Source organism: Pristiophorus japonicus, chromosome 21 (assembly GCF_044704955.1).
Source record: "Pristiophorus japonicus isolate sPriJap1 chromosome 21, sPriJap1.hap1, whole genome shotgun sequence".
NCBI classification, from domain to species: domain Eukaryota; kingdom Metazoa; phylum Chordata; class Chondrichthyes; family Pristiophoridae; genus Pristiophorus; species Pristiophorus japonicus.
In genome coordinates, this window is record NC_091997.1 from 27,569,408 (window position 1) to 27,590,017 (window position 20,610).

Genomic DNA, 20,610 nt, shown 5'->3' on the forward strand with positions numbered 1-20,610 from the left:
TCTCTCTCCCCCCTCCCCAGCCCCTCTCTCTCCCCCCCTCAGCCCCTCTCTCTCCCCCCTCAGCCCCTCTCTCTCCCCCCCAGCCCCTCTCTCTGCCCCCCTCAGCCCCTCTCTCTCCCCCCCAGCCCCTCTCTCTCCACCCTCAGCCCCTCTCTCTCCCCCCGCCCCCAGCCTCTCTCTCTCTTTCCCCCCGCAGCCTCTCTCTCTCTCTCTCTTTCCCCCCGCAGCCTCTCTCTCTCTCCCCCCCCAGCCTCTCTCTCTCCCCCCCCAGCCTCTCTCTCTCTCTCTCTCCCCCCCCCAGCCTCTCCCCCCCACCCCAGCCTCTCTCTTTCTTCCCCCTCCCCCTAGCCTCTCTTTCACCCCCCCACCTCCCAGCCTTTCATCCCCCCCAGCCTCTCTCTCTCCACCACCATTCCCCGCCCCCCGGCCCCTCTCTCACTCTCGGGTCCAGGCCGACTGGGCGTGGGGGGGATGATGGGAAGTGGGGGAAGAGAGTCAGGGCCTCTGGTCGTACTTCTCGGCATCACGTGCATGGAATGACTCGGGCCGGGGGGGGGGAAGGCGGGGGGCGGGGGGCAGAGCTTGACAGGGGTGGGGCTTGTCGCCTGTCGGTCAAAAAAGTGCAGTACATGTAGTTGCATGGTATTTATGTATGGCAACTTTTGAATTTGTCAAGAGACATTGCTGGAGTACTTCTACTAGGCTTTCCTTTAATCCACAGAAACTAGCAAACAGGTCTAATGTATGGTCACAGGGTTGTAGAGCTGTTGCTGGCCAAAGTGGCCATTAACCAGTCCAGGCAGCGGGCGGTCGAGGGGGTCGTTCAGCCCAACTGCCTGCCTCTCTTCCGCTGTTACTTCCGGGCCAGGGTGTTCCTGGAAATGGAACACGAGATGTCCACCAGTACGCTCGTGGCCTTCCACGAGAGGTGGGCACCGGAGGGACTGGGGTGCATCATCACCGCTGGATACCAAATTTTAATTTTATCCAAGTTTCCGTTAATGTTTTATTTGGAATTTGTGGGTTCTAGTACCCTTGCCAAAAGGGGACGCTTGATTTAAAGTTCTACTTAAAATAGTTGTTGAGCTGTTGAGTTGTGAGTGACTTAGCCAGTCATGTGATGACTGTCACAAGACTCAATAAAACCCCAGCCAGTTGGGTTTGGGGGATCCACGATGAGGCAGGAGGTTGTGAGCCTGGTGGATGAACTGGTAATGTGTAGTGTGATTGTTAAACCTTTGCTAATAAACCAACTAGTTCTTAATAGCAATGTGTTGCTATGGATTCTTAAGCAAAGAACCCATGAAGCAAATACATTACAGCGGGAATCTTGACTCCGTTGTCTGTGCAGTGACTTCATGGAAACATAGAGTCACAGAGAATGGTATTTTAGTCACTGCTTTATGTATATTGATGGATGGGGGAGGAGGCTTTTAAAGACTAATTAATTCTGAATAACAGAGATGTCTGCATTGTAGTTAGAGTGCAGTAATTATCTTTAAATGAAGTACAGTTCTTGACTCGCCTTTCATCATCAAGCTTTGTATGTCGGAAACATCCTACAGTGCATAATATTTACATGTATATTTAGCACAGCTCTGAAGCAATTTTACATTAAAACAGTTAGACAAAGCAAAATGGCTATCTGATTTGCTATATCTCTGCTTAAATTGTTTTCCAGAATTTGCACTTGGATAGATTCCTTATGCTGTTTCTGTATATAGAAATATTTTGTAGATTGGACAATAATAGTGTAACCCTGAGATATTTGAGTACCTTTGAGTATGCCTAATGTTTATTTTAGTTAGAACTATGCAGTACATTAATATCAAACTCTCCCACCTCCGCCATTATAAGAAATGAAGGAACTACCTTCGCCTCCTCCCAACTCTTCCTCCGTACTGCTTGCCTGCTTCCCAGACCATCTGTTCCCATCACCTTTTGTCTTTATAATGGAAGCTTACACTGTCACACTGAACAGGATCAGTTCGACATTTCACACTGATGCAAATCAACCAGAATTTTTTTTTAAATGACTTGCATTTATATAGCATCTTTCACGACCACCAAACGTCTCAAAGTGCTTTTGGAGTCTAGTCACTGCTGTAATGTAGGAAACACAGCAGTCAATTTGCGCACAGCAAGCTCCCACAAACAGCAATGTGATAATGACCAGGTAATCTGTTTTTTGTTATGTTGATCAAGGGATAAATATTCTCCAGGACACCGGGGATAACTCCCCTGCTCTCCTTCGAAATTGTGCCATGGGATCTTTTATGCCCACTTGAGAGGGCAGACGGGGCCTCAGTTTAACGTCTCATCCGAAAGACGGCAACTCTGACAGATTGAATGATAAATGATTCAGAATATCGGCAATGGCTGAGCGATGCCTGCAAACTGGCCATCTTTTTGCAATTATGAGCATTGCCTCCATAACAACATTCACTGCACTCCCAAAAAGTAATTAGTGTAAATGCAAATTGTTCTTCCTTTTCAGTTTAATCAAAGAGATAACCCAAGTTGCAAGTTCCTGTCTCGCTGGAAGAAATCTGCTAGCAAGAGGCAATGCTAAGCAAAGGTCCAATTAGTGGAGCATGGGATTCTTTCCACTTTTCATCCTGTAAGCCAATGCCCTAACAATTATGTGGTCCTCCCAAGAGGAGCAGTAGGAACCATACTCGCTGCTCTGTGTTGATCGTCCATGCTGCTTTAGGAGCTTGTTGTTGTATCTTCACACTAAACTTGAGGTCATCCAAAACTCGGCAGCCCGTGCCCTAACTCGCACCAAGTCCAGCTCATCTATCACCGCTGTGCTCGCTGACCGACATTGGCTCCCGGTTAGGCAACGCCTCAATTTCAAAATTCTCATCCTCGTTTACAAATCCATCCACGGCCTCGCACCTCCCTATCTCTGTAATCTCTTTCAGCCCTACACCCCCTCCCCCAAGATATCTGCGCTCCTCTAATTCTGCCCTCCTGAGCATCCCTGATTATAATCGCTCAACCATTGGTGGCCGTGCCTCCTGTTGCCTAGGCCCCAAGCTCTGGAACTCCCTGCCTAAACCTCTCCGCCTCTCTACCTCTCGTTACGCCTTTAAGATGCTCCTTAAAACCTACCTCTTTAACCAAGCCTTTGGTCACCTTCGCTAATTTCTACTTTTGTGTCTCATGCCAAATTTATTTGTTTTGTCTTGTAACACTGCTGTGAAGCGCCTTGGGACATTTTACTATGTTAAAGGCACTGTATAAATACAAGTTGTTGTTGTTGGGCCAGAGAATGGCGTTACATAGTGGAAGGATTAGCAGGCTGGTTAGTCTAACCGGCCACGATGTGAAAGCTCCAGCCATGGTCGGAACCATTTTTATACCAGCTTATCGGGTGGTTAGTAATGTTCCCACAAAGGTGCGTGCGTGCATGGTCGCACAGTCACCTCAAAGGTCCTGCTGCAGGCTGCTTACATTGTAAATATCGCACATGCACTGAAATTTAAAGGAACCACACATTAAAACAACAACTTGCATTTAAGAACATAAGAAATCGGAGCAGGAGTAAGCCATACGGCCCCTCGAGCCTGCTCCGCCATTCAATAAGATCATGGCTGATCCGATCATGGATTCAGGTCCACTTCCCTGCCCGCTCCCCATAACCCCTTATCCCCTTATCGGTTAAGAAACTATCTATTCCTGTTTTAAATTTATTCAATGACCCAGCTTCCACAGCTCTCTGAGGCAGCGAATTCCACAGATTTACAACCCTCTGAGAGAAAAAATTCCTCCTCATCTCAGTTTTAAATGGGCGGCCCCTTATTCTGAGACTATGCCCCGTAGTTTTAATTTCCCCTATGAGTGGAAATATCCTCTCTGCGTCCACCTTGTCGAGCCCCCTCATTATCTTATATGTTTCGATAAGATCACCTCTCATTCTTTTGAACTCCAGTGAGTATAGGCCCAACCTACTCAACCTATCTTCATAAGTCAAGCTTCCCATCTCTGGAATCAACCTAGTGAACCTTCTCTGAACAGTGTCCAATGCAAGTATATCCTTCCTTAAATACGGAGACCAAAACTGTACGCAGTACTCAAGTTGTGGCCTCACCAATACCCTGCACAGTTGTAGCAGGACTTCTCTGCTTTTATACTCTATCCCCCTTGCAATAAAGGCCAACATTCCATTTGCCTTCCTGATCACTTGCTGTACCTGCATACTAACTTTTTGTGTTTCGTGCACAAGGACCCCCAGGTCCCCCTGTACTGCAGCACTTTGCAATTTTTCTCCATTTCAATTATAATTTGCTTTTCTATTTTTTTCTGCCAAAGTGAATAACCTCACATTTTCCCACATTCTGCCAAAATTTTGCCCACTCACTTAGCCTGTCTATATCCCGTTGCAGATTTTTTGTGTCTTCCTCACAATTTGCTTTCCCACCCATCTTTGTATCATCAGCAAACTTGGCTACATTACACTCGGTCCCTTCATCCAAGTCATTAATATAGATTGTAAATAGTTGAGGCCCCAGCACTGATCCCTGCGGCACCCCTAACCTTAGCAGTGGGTTTATTGCACATGCCAGACACCTGACTAACCAACAAGAAACAGGCAATATTTGAGGTAATAAAAAAGTCTCCAAAGATCAGCAAGCAGGCTCAGTAAATCTGGAACGGTAAGACAGTGTGGGTCCCAGTCTTCCTCCTCTTCAGTGTTCGATACGTACATAAATCGCAATGCATCTGCTCATTTTATATGAGTGCGACATGTAAAAAAAATGGCAGGCATTCAACAGACACGGCACTGGAGATGAATAATCAGCAAAAAAAGCTGTGAGCTAAGATCAGCTTATTTATAATTCAGCATCTCAGTTTTTAAAAAAAGCTTTCTGATGTTTAAATATAAAGAACTTGGTTTTCAGCATTTTAAATATCTGTAAGTGCTGAACTGAGGGGAATGTTAGATGCTTAAAGCGAATTCGAGCAGCGTCGAACATGACTGCAGGTATTGGGAAAAGAAGCGATGACAAATAAATACATGTAATGGAGTTAACATTCTGCTTGATTTCACACCATTCTGCCGTCTTTCGGATGAGACATTAAAGTGTTTAATTTACTAAGAAACTGACCGGTGTACACCAAAGAAACTATTAAACAGTTTGATCTTGTTTTTTTTAAGTCATTTTCAGTGATTTTTAAAAATCAGATTACTCACAGCTGGAGGAGCGGGCACCCTTATTGAAAATGCTTTGGCACATCAGCTTTGTGCTCCTCTTTAGGTAACTCCTCTTCTGCCTCACACCATTCCCCAATTGAAAAGCTGAATTGGCTAACTTGGACTGTCCGGGCTGAAGGGGTAGGAGAGCAATGTGTGTTATCCTCGCTGTTCAGTTTCTTGGGTCTTCCATTGAAGAGCGACGGTCCTTCATTAGTTGCCACCTTCCAGATGGCCCAGCTGGAGACAGCTGATGCAGCGCAAAGGGAGGTTGCATTTACCACCAGCTCATAGAGTAACACAATGCTCGAACAATTAGCGATGTCTTGAGCTTCACTTGCAACTGTACCTCTGCAGGAGTTGGCACCTTCAAGAGAAGAGGTGAATATGGAAACATGTTCAGTATATAACTAAGATTTGCTGAGATGATAATTTTACCGAAGCAGAGTGGCTTAATAGAAATTTCACCATTGATTTGAATGGCGATTAATGAGATTTGTTCACCCATCATTCCTGTCTTTGCTGACTTACATTGGCTTTCAGTCCCCTAACTCTTCTTATTTAAAATTTTCATTCTCATGGTTAAGTCTCTTCATGGACTTGGCCCTCCCTATATTTGTAACCTCCTCCTTCTACTCTGACCTCTTGAGCAGCCCACCCTTCACCCCACCATTGGTGGATATGCCAGCAGCTGTCTAGGTCCTATGCTCTGAATTCCCTCCTAAACCCCTGCACCTCTCCATCTCCATTAAGACCCTCCTCCAAATTCACCTCTTTCACCAAGCTTTTGAACACTCTTTCTGATGTCTCCACTTTGGTTTGATACCCTTTATTTTTGTCAGACGATACCACTGTGAAACGCCTCAGGACATTTTTCCACATTAAAGGAGCTATATAAATACAAATTATTGTTGTTGTTGAATGGCACCATTGATTGGATTCGTTTAGAAAGAAAAAAGAAAGAAAGACTGACTTGCAATTATATCGCGGCTTTCACATCCACCGGACATCCCAAAGCGCTTTACAGCCAATGAAGTACTTTTGGAGTGTAGTCACTGTTGTAATGTGGGAAATTCAGTATGCAGGTAAGGGTTTCTAATGAGCCAGTTGCTTCCTGGTCTTTTTAAAGGCCTGGGTTTTCAGCAAGGCCCTGAGGGGGGAAGGAGTTTGGAAGGATGGCTGGTGTAAGAGGTGCAAGGAGAGCCAACAGATTCACTGATAGGGAGCTGGAGACACTGATGGACAATGTGGAGGACAGAAGAAGAATACTGTTTCCTGACATGGAGAGACCTGGCAGACCACCAGTACATAATGCATGGAGGAAGATTGCAGGGGAGGTGTTGGGCACCTCCATATTTGTGAGGACGCACCCTCCGCTGGCCAGTCTGCACCCGGCCCTTCCAGGGTGGCGATGGGTCGATGCCTCCGAGCTCTGGGGCGACGGGGATCCTCCTCCTCCTGGCCTCCTCCTGCGCTGCCTCCTCCTCCTCAGGTGGTACTGCTGGCTCGACCACCAGCGGCTGTCCCCTCATGATGGCCAGGTTTTGCAGCATGCAGCAGACCACGACAATTATGGAGTATTGCAAGGTGCCACCAGAGCGGTCCAGGCACCGGAGCCTCTACTTAAGATGCCTATGCACAGCTCGATGATGCACCTGGTGGCACAATGAGCATCATTGTATGCATGCTCCTCGAAGGACCGTTCCTGGGCACGGCCAAGAGTGCCATCAGCCGGTCCAGGCAGCGGGCGGTCGAGGGAGTTGTTCAGCCCGACTGCCTGCCTCTCTTCCGCGCCTACATCCGCGCCAGGATGTCCTTGGAGACGGAGCACGCGGTGTCCACCGGTACGCTCGCGGCCTTCCGCGAGAGGTGGGCGCCGGAGGGACTGGAGTGCATCATCACCTCTGGCAACCAAATTTTAATTTGATTTTATGTGTTTTAAAGTTTAATTTGTTTTAATTGCCGGGTTTTTAGTGTCTCCCTCCCCTTTTATAGGGGGCACTTCTAAAATATATAATTTTAATGCCCCCCCCAAAAAAGCACAAAAATCCCCACATAAAAAACCACAAAAAACCCACAAAAAACAAAATAACATTTAAAAAAAAAATAAAGGGGCAGTTAAAAGCATCTGGAGTGTCCCCCAGATCGGGGTCACTTGAACTAATGGTTATTTTGTTTTCCCCCCCCCCCCCCAAAAGAGTTGTATGCATGCTCTGGTGCTGTCCTGTGGTTCTGCAGAGGAGTGAGCAGCCAAGTGGACAGGGAATATCCCTTGTCCCCAAGCAACCAACTGCAATCCTGCTTCGGGCCGGTCAAGACTGGTCTGGCGCGGAATGAACGAATCATGGCTGCTGCCTCCCTTACCCGCTGCCTCTCTGCACGGTGCTGATGGCGACACATTCTCCTGCGTGCCGCCCTGCTTCTGAGCAGGTGTACCAGGTGTCGTCCTCCCAACAGTCCTCCCATCCTCAGGGTGAACCCTGCCAAGCATGTCTCTGCAGCCCACAGGCCTCCACTAAAGAGTCAGACCTGAAAGTTGTACAAAAGTGTGTGCAAACCTCTGAGCAGCACTCAGCCGTTTGAGTGGAACCAAAACAAATAATAAAACTATATGAAAAGATAAATACAGCGGATGATGTAATCTGACATAAAAACACTAATAATTAATAAAACTATGGAAAGATAAATACAGCGGATGATGTAATCCGAAATAAAAACACTAAAATTAATAAAACTATTTCCATACCAAAGGGCCCCGATCACGGCAACACTCCAGCGGTGTTGCGTTCAGGCACCGACTCGAATACCTCACGGGGGCACTGCTTGACAAACTCCTACCTTTTTGTTGCTGAAAATCCCTGTGCTGGCCATTTTTCAGCGGCCTGCACACTGTAGACCTCAACACTGGAAACTTACCTTTACAGCAGCTTCACCCCGCCATTTCTGGCAGAAGCGCTCCGCTCAAAACACCACCCCCCGCCCCTCTCCCTCCGAGCTGAATATGGCTCGGGGAGGGAAAATCACCAACCACGGCCACCGATCGATTTGTCCAATCAGCCGCTCAAACCCCACGGTAACCGTCCCTTTGGGGACGGTGAATTTTGGCCCCATTGAGAACCAGTCTATTGGAACATTGACGCTCTCTGTTTCTCACGCACTCTTGGAGTGATGGTGCAACTGTATCTGTAAGTGGGAATCCCGATGCACAAAAAGAAAACTTGCATTTATATAGCACCTTTCACTACCTTTGACGTGCAGTCGCTGTTGTAATGTAGGGAACAATTGGGATAAACAAAATTGTACAAGACAAAGTCCCACAAATAGCAATAAGATAAATAACCGGATAATCTGTTTTAGGGATAGTTGAGGGGTAAAGATTGGAGAAATCCTCTTCTCTTCTTCAAATAGTTTAACGGGATCTTTGACATCCACCTGAGAGGGAAGACCTCAGTTTAACATCTCATCTGAAAGACAGCACCTCTGACATGGCTGCACTCCCTCGGTATTGCACTGAATCGTCAGCCGAGATTATCTGCTCGGGTGGGAGTTGAATGCACAACCTTATCACTTGAGAGCGAAAGTGCGATCATTGCACCTTGAGACAGGACAGATTAGAGTGCTGTCATTTGAGCTGTATGTGTGTACTGTAAGAATTTTTTTTTTTTAATTCATTCATGGGATGTGGGTGTTGCTTTACCCTTGAGAAGGTGATGGTGAGCTGCATTCTTGAACCGTTGCAGTCCGTGAGGTTAAGGTGCTCCCACAGTAGCGATTTGGTACAACGGAGTGTCTCGCTGGGTCAGAGGGCAGTTAAGAAGTCAACCATATTGCTGTGGGTCTGGAGCAACCTATACACCCGACCGAGTAAGGGCGGCAGATTTCCTTCCCTAAAGGATACTGGTGAACCAGATGGGTTTTTACAACAATCCTGTAGTTTCACGGTCACCATTACTGATACTGGCTTTTTATTCCAGAGTTTTAAAAACTTTAATTAACTGAATTTAAATTCCCCAGCTGCCATTCTGGGATTTGAACTTCCAACTGGGGATAATTAGTTCAGTAACATAATCACTATGCTACTGTACCCGGTGAATATATAATAAGCCCTTCTGGTAGAGGTCTGTAGTTAGAGTTTTCAGTCCTGTTGAATTCAGCCCAGATTTCGTAACCTAGCAACCTCAGACAATGACCCACAGTTTATGGATAAATATTCAGGTGCTCACACATTCCAGAATTGTGCACTCCCAGTATTCCTTCCATTGAAAATTGATGGACAGAAAACCGCAGGCGAGAAGTCTGCAGTTTGATGATGTGCGTACCCAGAGTGGGACAAGAAGAATGACAGTGGAACTTTTACCCGTATACTGCTGTCTGAAAGTTGTGAATTACTGGAAGGGCCTGACAGACCAGCCAGTGGAAAAATTACGTTCCTTTCCTGTAAATAGCCAGTGCCAGTAATAGCTGAGTTTATAATAGGAAAGGTGCAGTGCGGATTCACAGTCATAGAATCATAGAACGGTTACAGCACAGAAGGAGGCCATTCGGCCCATCGAGCCCGTGCCGGCTCTCTGCAAGAGCACCTCAACTCGTCCCACTCCCCTGCCCTTTCCCCTAGCCCCTGCAATTTTTTTTCTTTCAGGTACTTATCCAACTCCCTTTTGAAAGCCACGATTGAGTCTGCCTCCACCATCCTTTCAGGCCGTGCATTCCAGATCCTAACCACGATGTTGTTACCAGGGTTGAGGGACTAATATTATGAAGAGAAACGTGAGAGCTTGGGGCTTTTTCATCGGAGCTGAGAAGGTTATGGGGCGACATGTGAGAAGTCTTCGAGATTATGAAGCATTCTGAAATAGCAATCCGTGATGAACTTTTACATTAGTGAGTGATACAGTAACAAAGAGGACAAAAATTTTGGATAATAATTGAGAATTTAGAAAAACTGTCTTTATACAGAGGCTGGTTAGAATGTGGAATTCTCGTCCAAGAAGGGTTGTTGCAGCAGAGTCCATAAATTCTTTGAAAAGCGGATTAGATAGTTCTTTCAAATTCTTATTGAAGGGTATGGGCAGTGAGCATGTTGCTTAAAGTGAGATTAGACTGGGAGGTTCTGTGGAGAAATACACTACACAGACTTAATGGGCTGAATGGCCTGGTTTTAGACTGTAACATTCTATCATTCTATGTTTGCCACCGGCAGCTCTGGTGCTCTTAAGAACTGGAAAAGTAAAATCCCTCCATGGCCTCACCCCTCCCTATCTCTGTAATCTCCTTCAGCCACACAACCCCCGAGATGTCTGTGCTCCTCAAATTCTGCCCTCTTCAGCATCCCTGATTATAATCGCTCCACCATTGGTGGCTGTGCCTTCAGCTGCCTAGGCCCTAAGCTCTGGAACTCCCTGCCTAAACCTCTCTACCTTTCTTTCCTCCTTTTAAGACACTCCTTAAAACCTATCTGTTTGACCAAGCTTTTGGTCACCTGCCCTAATTTCTTATGTGGCTCAGTGTCAATATTTGGGGGCCTAAATTGTTCAAAGGCAAGTTCCGCCCATTTATCTTCGAAAAGACCGCTAAGATCCTGACTATACTTTGGGCAGAAGTTTGGTCGAAAGAGGAGGAAACAAGCGCCCGGCGGCAAAAATGGCCGTTAGAGGGGGGTGGGTGGGATTCTGGGCGGCAAATGGAATCCTGGAGAAAGTTACGCCGAGGCTGGAGTCGAGCCCAGGGAGGGGGGGAACGCACAAAAAAAAAAATCACAAAACCTTCAGTGAACCCTTTCACTCAAAATCATTGCAAAAGAAGTCAAAAAAACAATCTCATTAACCTTTTCTTGCAGGTCTCCATACCCACCGTCCGGGTAAGACCTGCTCCCACGCGGCGCTCTTTTCTCCTGCAGGAGCGGAGGACCGCTCGGATGAATCTCGGGCGGGAGGACTTTTTTCGGCGTCACACGCCGGCAGGCACTCCCCAGCGGTCCTTCCAAACCGCCGGCGTGAGGGCCTCACTAATCTCACACCGAGGGGAGAGCGCTGAAAAAACGGGGAAACCGGCAGCAGGACCATCAATTTCGGCCCCTAAGTCTTGTAACACTCCTGTGAAGTGCCTTGGGACGTTTTACTAGGTTACGAGGGCTATATAAATACAAGTTGTTGTTGTACCTCCAGAATTGGTTCTCCCCTTCTTTGAAGGCGGAGGCTTTGGCCCCATTGCACTGCTTGTATTGGAAGCCAATCTCCTGTCAGTGACGGTGCTGTAATATAAAGGTGGCGTGAATTGCCCATTTGTTTTGCTGGAATTCCCAATTATTCCGCCAGGTTGGAAGGTCAGGATTTTGCGCCAGTTATGGAGGAATTGAGATAAATGCAAAATCCTAATTCAGAGCTGACCGTGATTTGTTTTGCTGATGGCCAAACGCAAGAAAGGCGATGCTTTAGCAAGGTGAAAGGTGAAGAACTAAATTGGAGGACAGCGCCAAGTGTAAGGGAGGTAAGGAGTGCTGCATTTTGAGGTTCTCAAAGTCTGAATTGAAGGGGGAGCCTTTGTGATGGGGCTTCATTTCAACACTGAAACTGCAAAGAAGGGGCGAAAGGTTTTAGGAAGGCAAATTTGAAGCGTGGAAGGAACAAGAGTGGAAAGTTCAGAGGCTCACTCACAGTTGTTGTTGTGTATGCATGCCTGTTCACTGTGTGATGTCTGTAACACTGTATGCAACATTGAATGTACCCTTGTACTGTACACACCTTACCGGTACACTAGAGGGTGCTGTTGCTGGAGACCCAGGGGTTGCCTGCACACGGCAGGTAACCCAGTATAAAAAGGAACACACAGCTTGTTGTCGGCACTCAGGAGCTGCTAATAAAAGACTGCAGGTCTGCAGAAGTTAAGCACCATACCCTGCCTCGTGGAGTCATTACTAAAGGTGCCTACATACACTATAGTTGTAGTGTTGATAAAATTCAGCGGCTGCAAGAGAGGGAGAAGATGGAGGCTAGAGATGAGAGACAGACCTTGTTTCTGACACCAAAGTTTTTCTTGGATTGAATTCAGAGTGAGCGAGCAGTAATCACATATATGTGTTGCTTATGCAGCCGAGCCAGGATTGAGTTGAAAGGAACCAGACAAGAATCCTTAAAGTTACCAAGAAGATCCGGATTATTTTAGTGGCAAATTGAAATCGTTTAAAGGTTAATTAATCAGAAATGTTTAAAATCTTATTAGATTGACAATCAGTTTGTTGATTAATTAGACCTATTCATATCTGTGAAAAAAGATTGTTTAACCAGATTAAATTAGAAATTAACATGGAATTTTCCCAGCAAGGCACATGTGTGAATACATTTACATATTTTTGAATAAATTTCAATGTTCTCATTTCAACACCGTCATTACCATATAACCTGGATCCTCCTCGACCTTTGATCTTCTGATTGCAGGCTTCTGGTATTCTGACAAAGGGGGACTAGTTGGGTCTGCTCAACTTGACCGGTGATAGAGAAGGGTAAGGGACAACCCAACCTGACCAGAACCAGTCCCACTTTGACAGCCCTGCCCTGGCCAACTCTTTGGCTGAAGGCAGTGAGATTGAGATTAATCTCTGAGAACCCTGATTTATCATCAGACGGTGGAAAGAATTTCCTGTAGTGTATTTGCTTCATGGGTTCTTTGCATAAAAATACACAGCAACGCATTGCTATTAAGAACTAGTTGGTTTATTAACAAAGGTTTAACAATCACACTACACATTACCGGTGCATCCATAAGAATATAAGAACGTAAGAAATAGGAGCAGGAGTCGGCCATTTGGCCCCTCGAGCCTGCTCCGCCATTCAATAAGATCATGACTGATCTGATCATGGACTCAGCTCCAATTCCCTGCCCGCTCCCCATAACCCTTTACTCCCTTATTGCTCAAAAATCTGTCTATCATCTGCCTTAAATATATTCAATGACCCAGCCTCCACAGCTCTCTGGGGCAGAGAATTCCATAGATTTACAACCCTCTGAGAGAAGAAATTTCTCCTCATCTCAGTTTTAAATGGGCGGCTCCTTATTCTGAGACTATGTCCCCTAGTTTTAGATTCCCCTATGAGTGGAAATAGCCTCTCTGCATCCACCTTGTTGAGCCCCTTCATTATCTTATAAGTTTCAATAAGATCCACTAAGCTCACAACTGCATACCTCATCGTGGATGACCTAGACCTAACTGACTGGGGTTTTATTGAGCCTTGTGAACATCACGTGACCGGCTAAGCCACTCACAATGCAACAGCTCTACAAACCTGTGAGCATACATTACAACGCCCATTTTTACCGTGACCCCAACAAACTGCATGTATCGCTGCCGAGATCGTGAGAGAAGCTACGTGATCCTGCATACTTACTTCCTTTTGGCAATTTTGGCAGCCATTTTGTTGCTTGCTGCTTTGTGCTTATAATCCAGAACACCAGAGACTTGGGAAAGAGGAATTAATCTGAGAAAAAGTAAATAAAAGGAAAGAAGGCAGAAAAGCACAGAGAGAATGGGGAACGAAAGAAAAGTCAGCAAATATGAAAGACAAGGGGAAAACAAAGAGACTCAGATGAAAAGTGGAAAGAAAGAGGAAGCTACATGTAATATTATGGGGCTGAATTTGGTCAAGGCCTCCGCCCGCCCAAGTGCCGCCGGTGGCCGCCGAGGTACCTGACGGTAGCTGATGATGATTTCGGCGGGATATTCATGAAGAAGGCCCCTCGAAGGTTGGCGGTCGGCAAATGAACGACGCACGCTGCCAATCTGGGCGGCAGCGGGCGAGAGCTCCCAATCTCAGCGGCAAAGGCGCTTGCCGCCCAAGCGCCGCCGAGGATGGAGTCGGGCCCACGGAGGGTCGAAGACCTAAAAATAAAATTCATGAACAAAAAATGTTAAAACGACCCTCAGGGGTCCCCATCAAGGTAAGTCACTGTGGAAAAAAACAAATAAAAAATGTTCACTTACCTTTTTTCAACGATCTTCCTACTCACCGTCGGGGACAGACCAGCCTCCTCGCAAGCGGTCCACCCCCGTTCTGCTGCCAACTCCCGCCCGCACCAATCTGGCATCTCGGCGGGCGGGATTTGACTTACGCCACTCGGCCGTCCGCTGACACCGGCGGGCGCTTCCCGGCGGTTCTCTCTCCCGCCCGCTCCAGGCCACGCCAAAAGTGGCACTGGGCGGATGTCGCAGAGGAATGTCGGTGGCACTGGCCGGTAAGTTGATCAATTGCGGCCCCGATAACTTTGGATCAGATTTGTTCCTCGATGTCGACGAGGGAAAACAAAGCCAATTATTAATGGAAATAATTTCATTTCTTTGGCCTTTTTCTCAGTGTGTCGGTGGAAGCATAAAACAACAACTTGTATTTATATAGCGCCGTTAACGTAGTGAAGCGTCCCAAGACGCTTGGATGTGTTGCTGCAGGAGGGCCCTGGATTCAGACCTTCGTGAGGAGAGGGGAGAGAATGGGTGGGAGTAGAAGGAGGAAGAAATGAAAAGAAAAATTACTGGTGTGCAGGAAAAGTCCGATTACGAAGGGAAATTATTGGGAGTGACGGCAGGAAATATACAACACTGCTGTGTATGAGCGATCGACAATGTTGAAGCCTTTGTTGGAGATAGATATATATTTCAAATCGATAGGAAAACAAATTATTTTAGTCCTGGTGGTCTTTTTATTCCTTAATATTGTGTCTCAACCTCTGAACATGTTACTTTTGGGAGCAATCTCATTGAAGAGTGTGTACAGAGAATTTCCTGTACTTTGATAAATCAAGGGCCATACAGCGTGTGTGTCAGACAAAGATGTCGTGGCACTACAGTGATGGTCTGGTGTTACTGATGCCTTGTTTTCCAGGTATTCTAAAGAACATAAGAACATAAGAAAAAGGAGCAGGAGTAGGCCATACGGCCTCTCGAGCATGCTCCGCCATTCAATAAGATCATGGTTGATCTAAAGAAAAGACTTATATTTCTATCGCACCTTTAACAACTGCCGGATTTCTCAAAGTGCTTTACAGCCAATGAAGTAATTTTTGAAGTGTAGTCTGTAGGAAACACGACGGCCCATTTGTGCACAGCAAGCTCCCACAAACAGCAATGTGATAATGACTAGATAATCTGTTTTTGTTACATTGATTGAGGGATAAGTATTGGCCAGGACACAGGGGAGAACTCCCCTGCTCTTCTTCGAAATAGTGCCCTGGGATCTTTTACGTCCACCGGATAGAGTAGACAGGGCCTTAGTTTAATGTCTTATCTGAAAGACAGCACCTGCGACAGTGCAGCACTCCCTCAGCACTGCACTGGACTGTCAGCCGAGATTTCTGTGCTCAAGTCCCTGGAGTGGGACTTGAATCCATAACCTTCTGACTCAGAGGTGAGTGTGCTGCCCACTGAGCCACGGCTGACATTATGGTCTGTTTTCTTCCCATATAGGTGCCAAGAATCAGCCGTGGGTCCAATTCCAGAGGAAGAACGTTGGGCTCCCAGAGAACACGTCCTACAACGATCTGTCTGCCTTCCTTACCACAGCCAACACCGAGATGGAAGCGGAAGGCTTCCCCTATCTCTTGGGCTACGAAGCCAACAAAACAGGTACTTGGTTATTTATTTTTGTGGCTCAAATGGGTGCTGTGTGCTGGGGTATTGGAGGGGCTGGAAGATTATAGAAACCCCACGGATATATCTGTTGGATATCATTGCTGGCAACGTCTGCTGCAACCAACAATGTGAGTCAAGGATTCGATGTGAAGATTGCAGTATTCATACTCAAAATATCACTTCCATTGCGCTAGACTCACCCCCACCTTGAAAGGTTTGGTTACAATTTCAGCTTATGTTTATTTCTTTGTTCTTTTCTCTTCCACGTTACCTGAGGCCATACATCATATCCTGGCAGGGAGGATGGGCAAATGATCAGTTCCCAGGCTAATGCCAGTGCCATATTGTCAACTGGATAACTTGTAGTCTGAAAGACGGGAAGTGGGGAGGGGGTGGGGCAGAGTGACCTCCTAAATCCTCCAATCCCCGCGATCTTCTTTGCTTGTGGGAAATGACAGCCCTTCTCTCCGCCCCTCCCCTCCACTGAAGGCATAGAAAGATAAAGAAGTTGCTGTGTGGGGAGGCAAGAGTGTTAAATATGTTTTCCTTACCAGAGCATACAGGAGACCCAACACTGTTCTGCCATGCCATCACAACTGGGGGATTCTGGAGACCGAGACTCCATTTAAAACTGCCCTGGTCTTGATCGTGTCGAGATTCTGTTAGTGTTTTTAATTCTGTAGCACAGGAGTCAATCTATTTAAAATAAACAGCTGACACCTATATCAAAATGCCAGCAGTAAGAATGTCTTACAAATGCATTAAGCATATTATCGGCAACACTCATTTCTATCCTCAAATCTTTCAAAATGATCCTTGCATCTCCAACTAAAAAGATGTGATGCGATGGATTGGATGTAAACAGAAAATCTGTGAATGCAAAAGTCTCTGCTTTCTTTTTTAAAAATTCATTCTCGGGATATGGGCGCCGCTAGAAAGGCCAACATTTATTGCCCCAGTTGCCCTTGAGGAGGTGGTGGTGGGCTGTGTGATGAAGGTGCTCCCACAGTGCTATAATGTAGGGAGTTCCAGAATGTTGACCCATTGACAACAAAGGAACGGCGATATATGTCCAAGTGTGACTTGGAAGGGAAGTTGGAGGTGGTGGTGTTCCCATGCGCCTGCTGCCCTTGTCCTAGGTGGTAGAGGTCGCGGGTTTGGGAGGTGCTGCCAAAGAAGCCTTGGCGAGTTGCCGCATTGCATCTTTTAGTAAGGGGTCGAGCTTGCAGGGTACAGGCTCCGCCTCTTTGGGACTTCACAACCCAATCCCATTTTCCTGGCAATTCTGCCACTATCCGGTGGTTCAATTTCAGGCAGAGTAATGGAGTAAAATTCAACCTGTTAATAAGTCCATGTAAAACACACAGGAGTGAAATTGGACTGAGGCAGGAGCACGGAACTGACATCAGCCAATCGGCAGCTCATTTTCCATCCTGTCCAATTCTTTGGTAGAAAAGAAATTTAGAGTGTAAAACGGCCTGCCGATTTGCTATCATCCGTATGTGCTATTAAGACCCGTTTCACCGCCCTCTCCATAATCCTTACTTGTTCAAAGTGACCTTGCTGGATTTGAGAAAAAGAAATGATTCAGTTTGTATTGTGGCTTGTGGCAAATTGGCTTTACATGACATGTTGCTGTGGGGGAGCTGATGATACTTTTCCTGTTGTTTTAATGTAAATAGCTAACCGCTCCAGGCATGAGCTGACCCCGGTGGCTGCCATCAGTATTCACCTGTTCACCAGTAATGGCTCCGGCGTTGAAGTGGCTGGACCCATCCAAGTGTCCGTCCCTCTCCCCACTGACGGCCTTGTGACAACGGTGAGGAGCATCCCAGCCTGGAAGTTTGACGGCAAGATGGGTGAGTAACCTTTGCTGGGGAAAGACATTTTGCATCAATTTACGTTGAATGAAAACAAGTTATATTTTGGAAATAAAAAGGAGAAAAGGCTTTGAATAATCAGCGTGTCAGGCAGCATCTGTGGCGAGAGAGAAACAGAGTTAACATTTCGGGTCGCTGACCTTTCAACATTATATTGCAGGTGCACTTATAGTTATTTTTTTCCCCATTCATCCTTGGGGTACGGGTGCTGCTGGGAGGGCCGGCATTTATTGCCCTTCCTAGTTGCCTGAGAAGGTGGTGGTGAGCCGCCGCCTTGAACCGCTGCAGTCCGTGTGGTGAAATACTCCCACAGTGCCATTGGATAGGGTGTTCCAGGATTTTGACCCAGCGACGATGAAGGAACGGCGATATATTTCAAAGTCAGGGTGGTGTGTGTGACATGGAGGGGAACTTGCAGGTGGTGGTGTTCCCATGTGCCTGCTGCCCTTGTCCTTCTAGGTGGTAGAGGCCGCGTGTTTGGGAGGTAAGGGGATGAAGAATCTAGATTTGACTTAAATGGAATATATCTCACTAAATTATAAATTCTCTACAGGGTTAGAGTGAGGTTAGCTTTAAAGGTTTCCTTTGATAGTTGCAGTGATAGTCATGTTGTTTCTGACCAGACGAACAAGGTGGGATTTCTTGATTCCCACGTGTCTCTCCCATTCTATATTGTAACACTTTTTCAGCTGAAATCTTTTTAAAGTTATTCTTGTCTCCTCAGAAAACTGGACAAAATCATCTGGGGTTGTCGTTTTGCTGATAGGATGCAGTGTCAGTGAGATGATTGCTTTATCTCTAGTTCAGCTGGCATTTCTGTCGAGGAGTATAATAAATAGGCCAGTATCTAATTTATCCGAATATAAATGTGCAGTTTCAAGGAAAGTAAGACTTTCATTTTGCTGCCAATGTTATAATATTCCCCGTGTACCCAGTTCACAGTAGAATATAGGACTATTTTTACCTGTGTTTTCAAGAACCTTTCCCTAACTCTTTGTGCTCCTGGGGCTAGATTTCCGCCTTTGCTCATTTCGGGGCAGTAATGGCGGCGGGGCGATGTAATGGAATATTTAAAATAAACACTGTACACCAGGTCTAGGTTCGAAGATTCAAGGAGCCTGCCTGCTGGTTGTATGTAGTCAGGCCTCTCTAATGATACAAAGTTCCAAGTAACCTTTTATACACTTAATGATGCATATCAGCCTTGTGCATGATCCCCCTATGCTGTTTAATTGGCCCAAAGTCCGCGTGCACAATTGCTGATTGACTAATTCCCTTTCGCGTCACACAATCATTCTCCTATGTCTCATTCCAGATGGAGTTTCTCCAACATGTCACTTCTGACCCCTTGCCCTGTTTAACTGCCCCTCTGGACCTCCTGTGGTTCAACAGTTTGGCCTTCTGTAATTATCCTCAGGTTCCGACATGTTATTTCCCTTTAAACACCTTTCGAAAGTTGACCACAGCAAAAGCCTATTTCAGCTCGTTTTAGTTTAATATAATAGAGCTCAGAAGCTCCACTTCAGGCGGTAAAGTTTGTGCCCAGGAACAGTTTGCGCCTCAGTCAGCAAAATTGGGCAACTGGGCCCTGAGTGTGGGGCGGAGCGCTAAGGGAGGCGTTACACACCTCTCTCAGGGCGTTAGGCCGGCTGAACAAGTGAAAATCCCGAGCTAAACAGCCGGCCTGGGAGCGCTGTAAGAGAGGCCTGGAGAGAAAAAAAAAACCTGAAAAAAAACACCAAAAACATTCCCAATAAATAACTCACGCCACCACAACATAAATTACCCAAAAAATACAATAAAGCACAATCACACTTACCTGAGGTCGACATTACTGACCTCACTGCAGCCGCTACAGCTCGGATCGCCCGCTTTCACAGGCGGTCCCACCAGGGGGCGTTCAACGGAGCGCTATGGATCGGGCGGGAGTCAAAAATCGAGCCAGTGTCACAACCAGGGACGTTGCACACCGGCTCGCCTCTCCCGGGCTGTAATGCTCCGTGCCCCGCCGAAACCAGCCCCGAAAACCCCGGCGGAGGCAGGAAGCTGTCTGCCCGCCCGGAAGAGCTTACCGCCGCCATTGCCGCCCCTCTGGGGCAAAAGCAGAGGCGGCAGCAAGCTGGAAATCCAGCCCCTGGTCTTGTATCTTAGACAAAAATAAGTAAACGGTTGGAATTGATTCGGCCACAGCAGCTGACACCTTGGTTTTAGCCAGCTCAGCATCCTATGTGACCCCAAGCTGAGCTTCCAGCCCCTGATCTTACCTCCGCACTGAGAGCACCTACCTCCACCTCCCTAATATCGCCCGTCTCTGCCCCCGCCTCAGCCCATCAGCTGCTGAAACCTTCATCCTTGCCTCCAGGCTATCCCAATGCCCTCTTGGCTGGCCTCCCTTCTTGCACCCTTCCTAAACTTAAGCTCATCTGAAACTCTGCTGCCCATAACCTAAGTCGCTCCAATTCCCATTCACCCATCACCCCTAGAATCATAGAACGGTTACAGCACAGAAGGAGGCCATTCAGCCCGTCGAGCCTGTGCCGGTTCTCTGCTAGTCCCACTCCACCGCCCTTTCTCCGTAGCCCTGCAATTTTTTTTCCTTCGGGTACTTATCCAATTCCCTTTTGAAAGCCACGATCGAACCTGCCTCCCCCACTCTTTCAGGCAATGCATTCCAGATCCTAACCACTTGCTGCGGAAAAAAGCTTTTGCCTTCTGCCATTTGGGAACAGTTTCTCTCTATCTCCTGTGCTCGCTGCGTTTTGTTGTGTTCCATTGAAAACATAAGAATTTCATGGAATTTCATGGAACATGGAAAATGAGGTAAAATCTAGGCTAGGTACAGCTATCAAAAGTGGGTCATGTCCAGATTAAAGCCGCCCTGTGCTACAAAGTGATTGTTGAACCCGCGACTGGAA

At 46.8% G+C, this 20,610-nt stretch overlaps 1 protein-coding gene across 1 annotated transcript in view; it reads left to right on the top strand.

Annotated features, from left to right (window-relative positions):
* Positions 1-20,610, top strand: part of fam171a2a (family with sequence similarity 171 member A2a) — a 353,443-nt gene that overhangs the window by 206,198 nt on the left and 126,635 nt on the right. The window contains exons 4-5 of the mRNA XM_070864504.1: positions 15,651-15,809; positions 17,498-17,674. Of these exons, the coding sequence (XP_070720605.1) occupies positions 15,651-15,809; positions 17,498-17,674 (336 nt within the window). The remainder of the gene's footprint in view (positions 1-15,650; positions 15,810-17,497; positions 17,675-20,610) is intronic.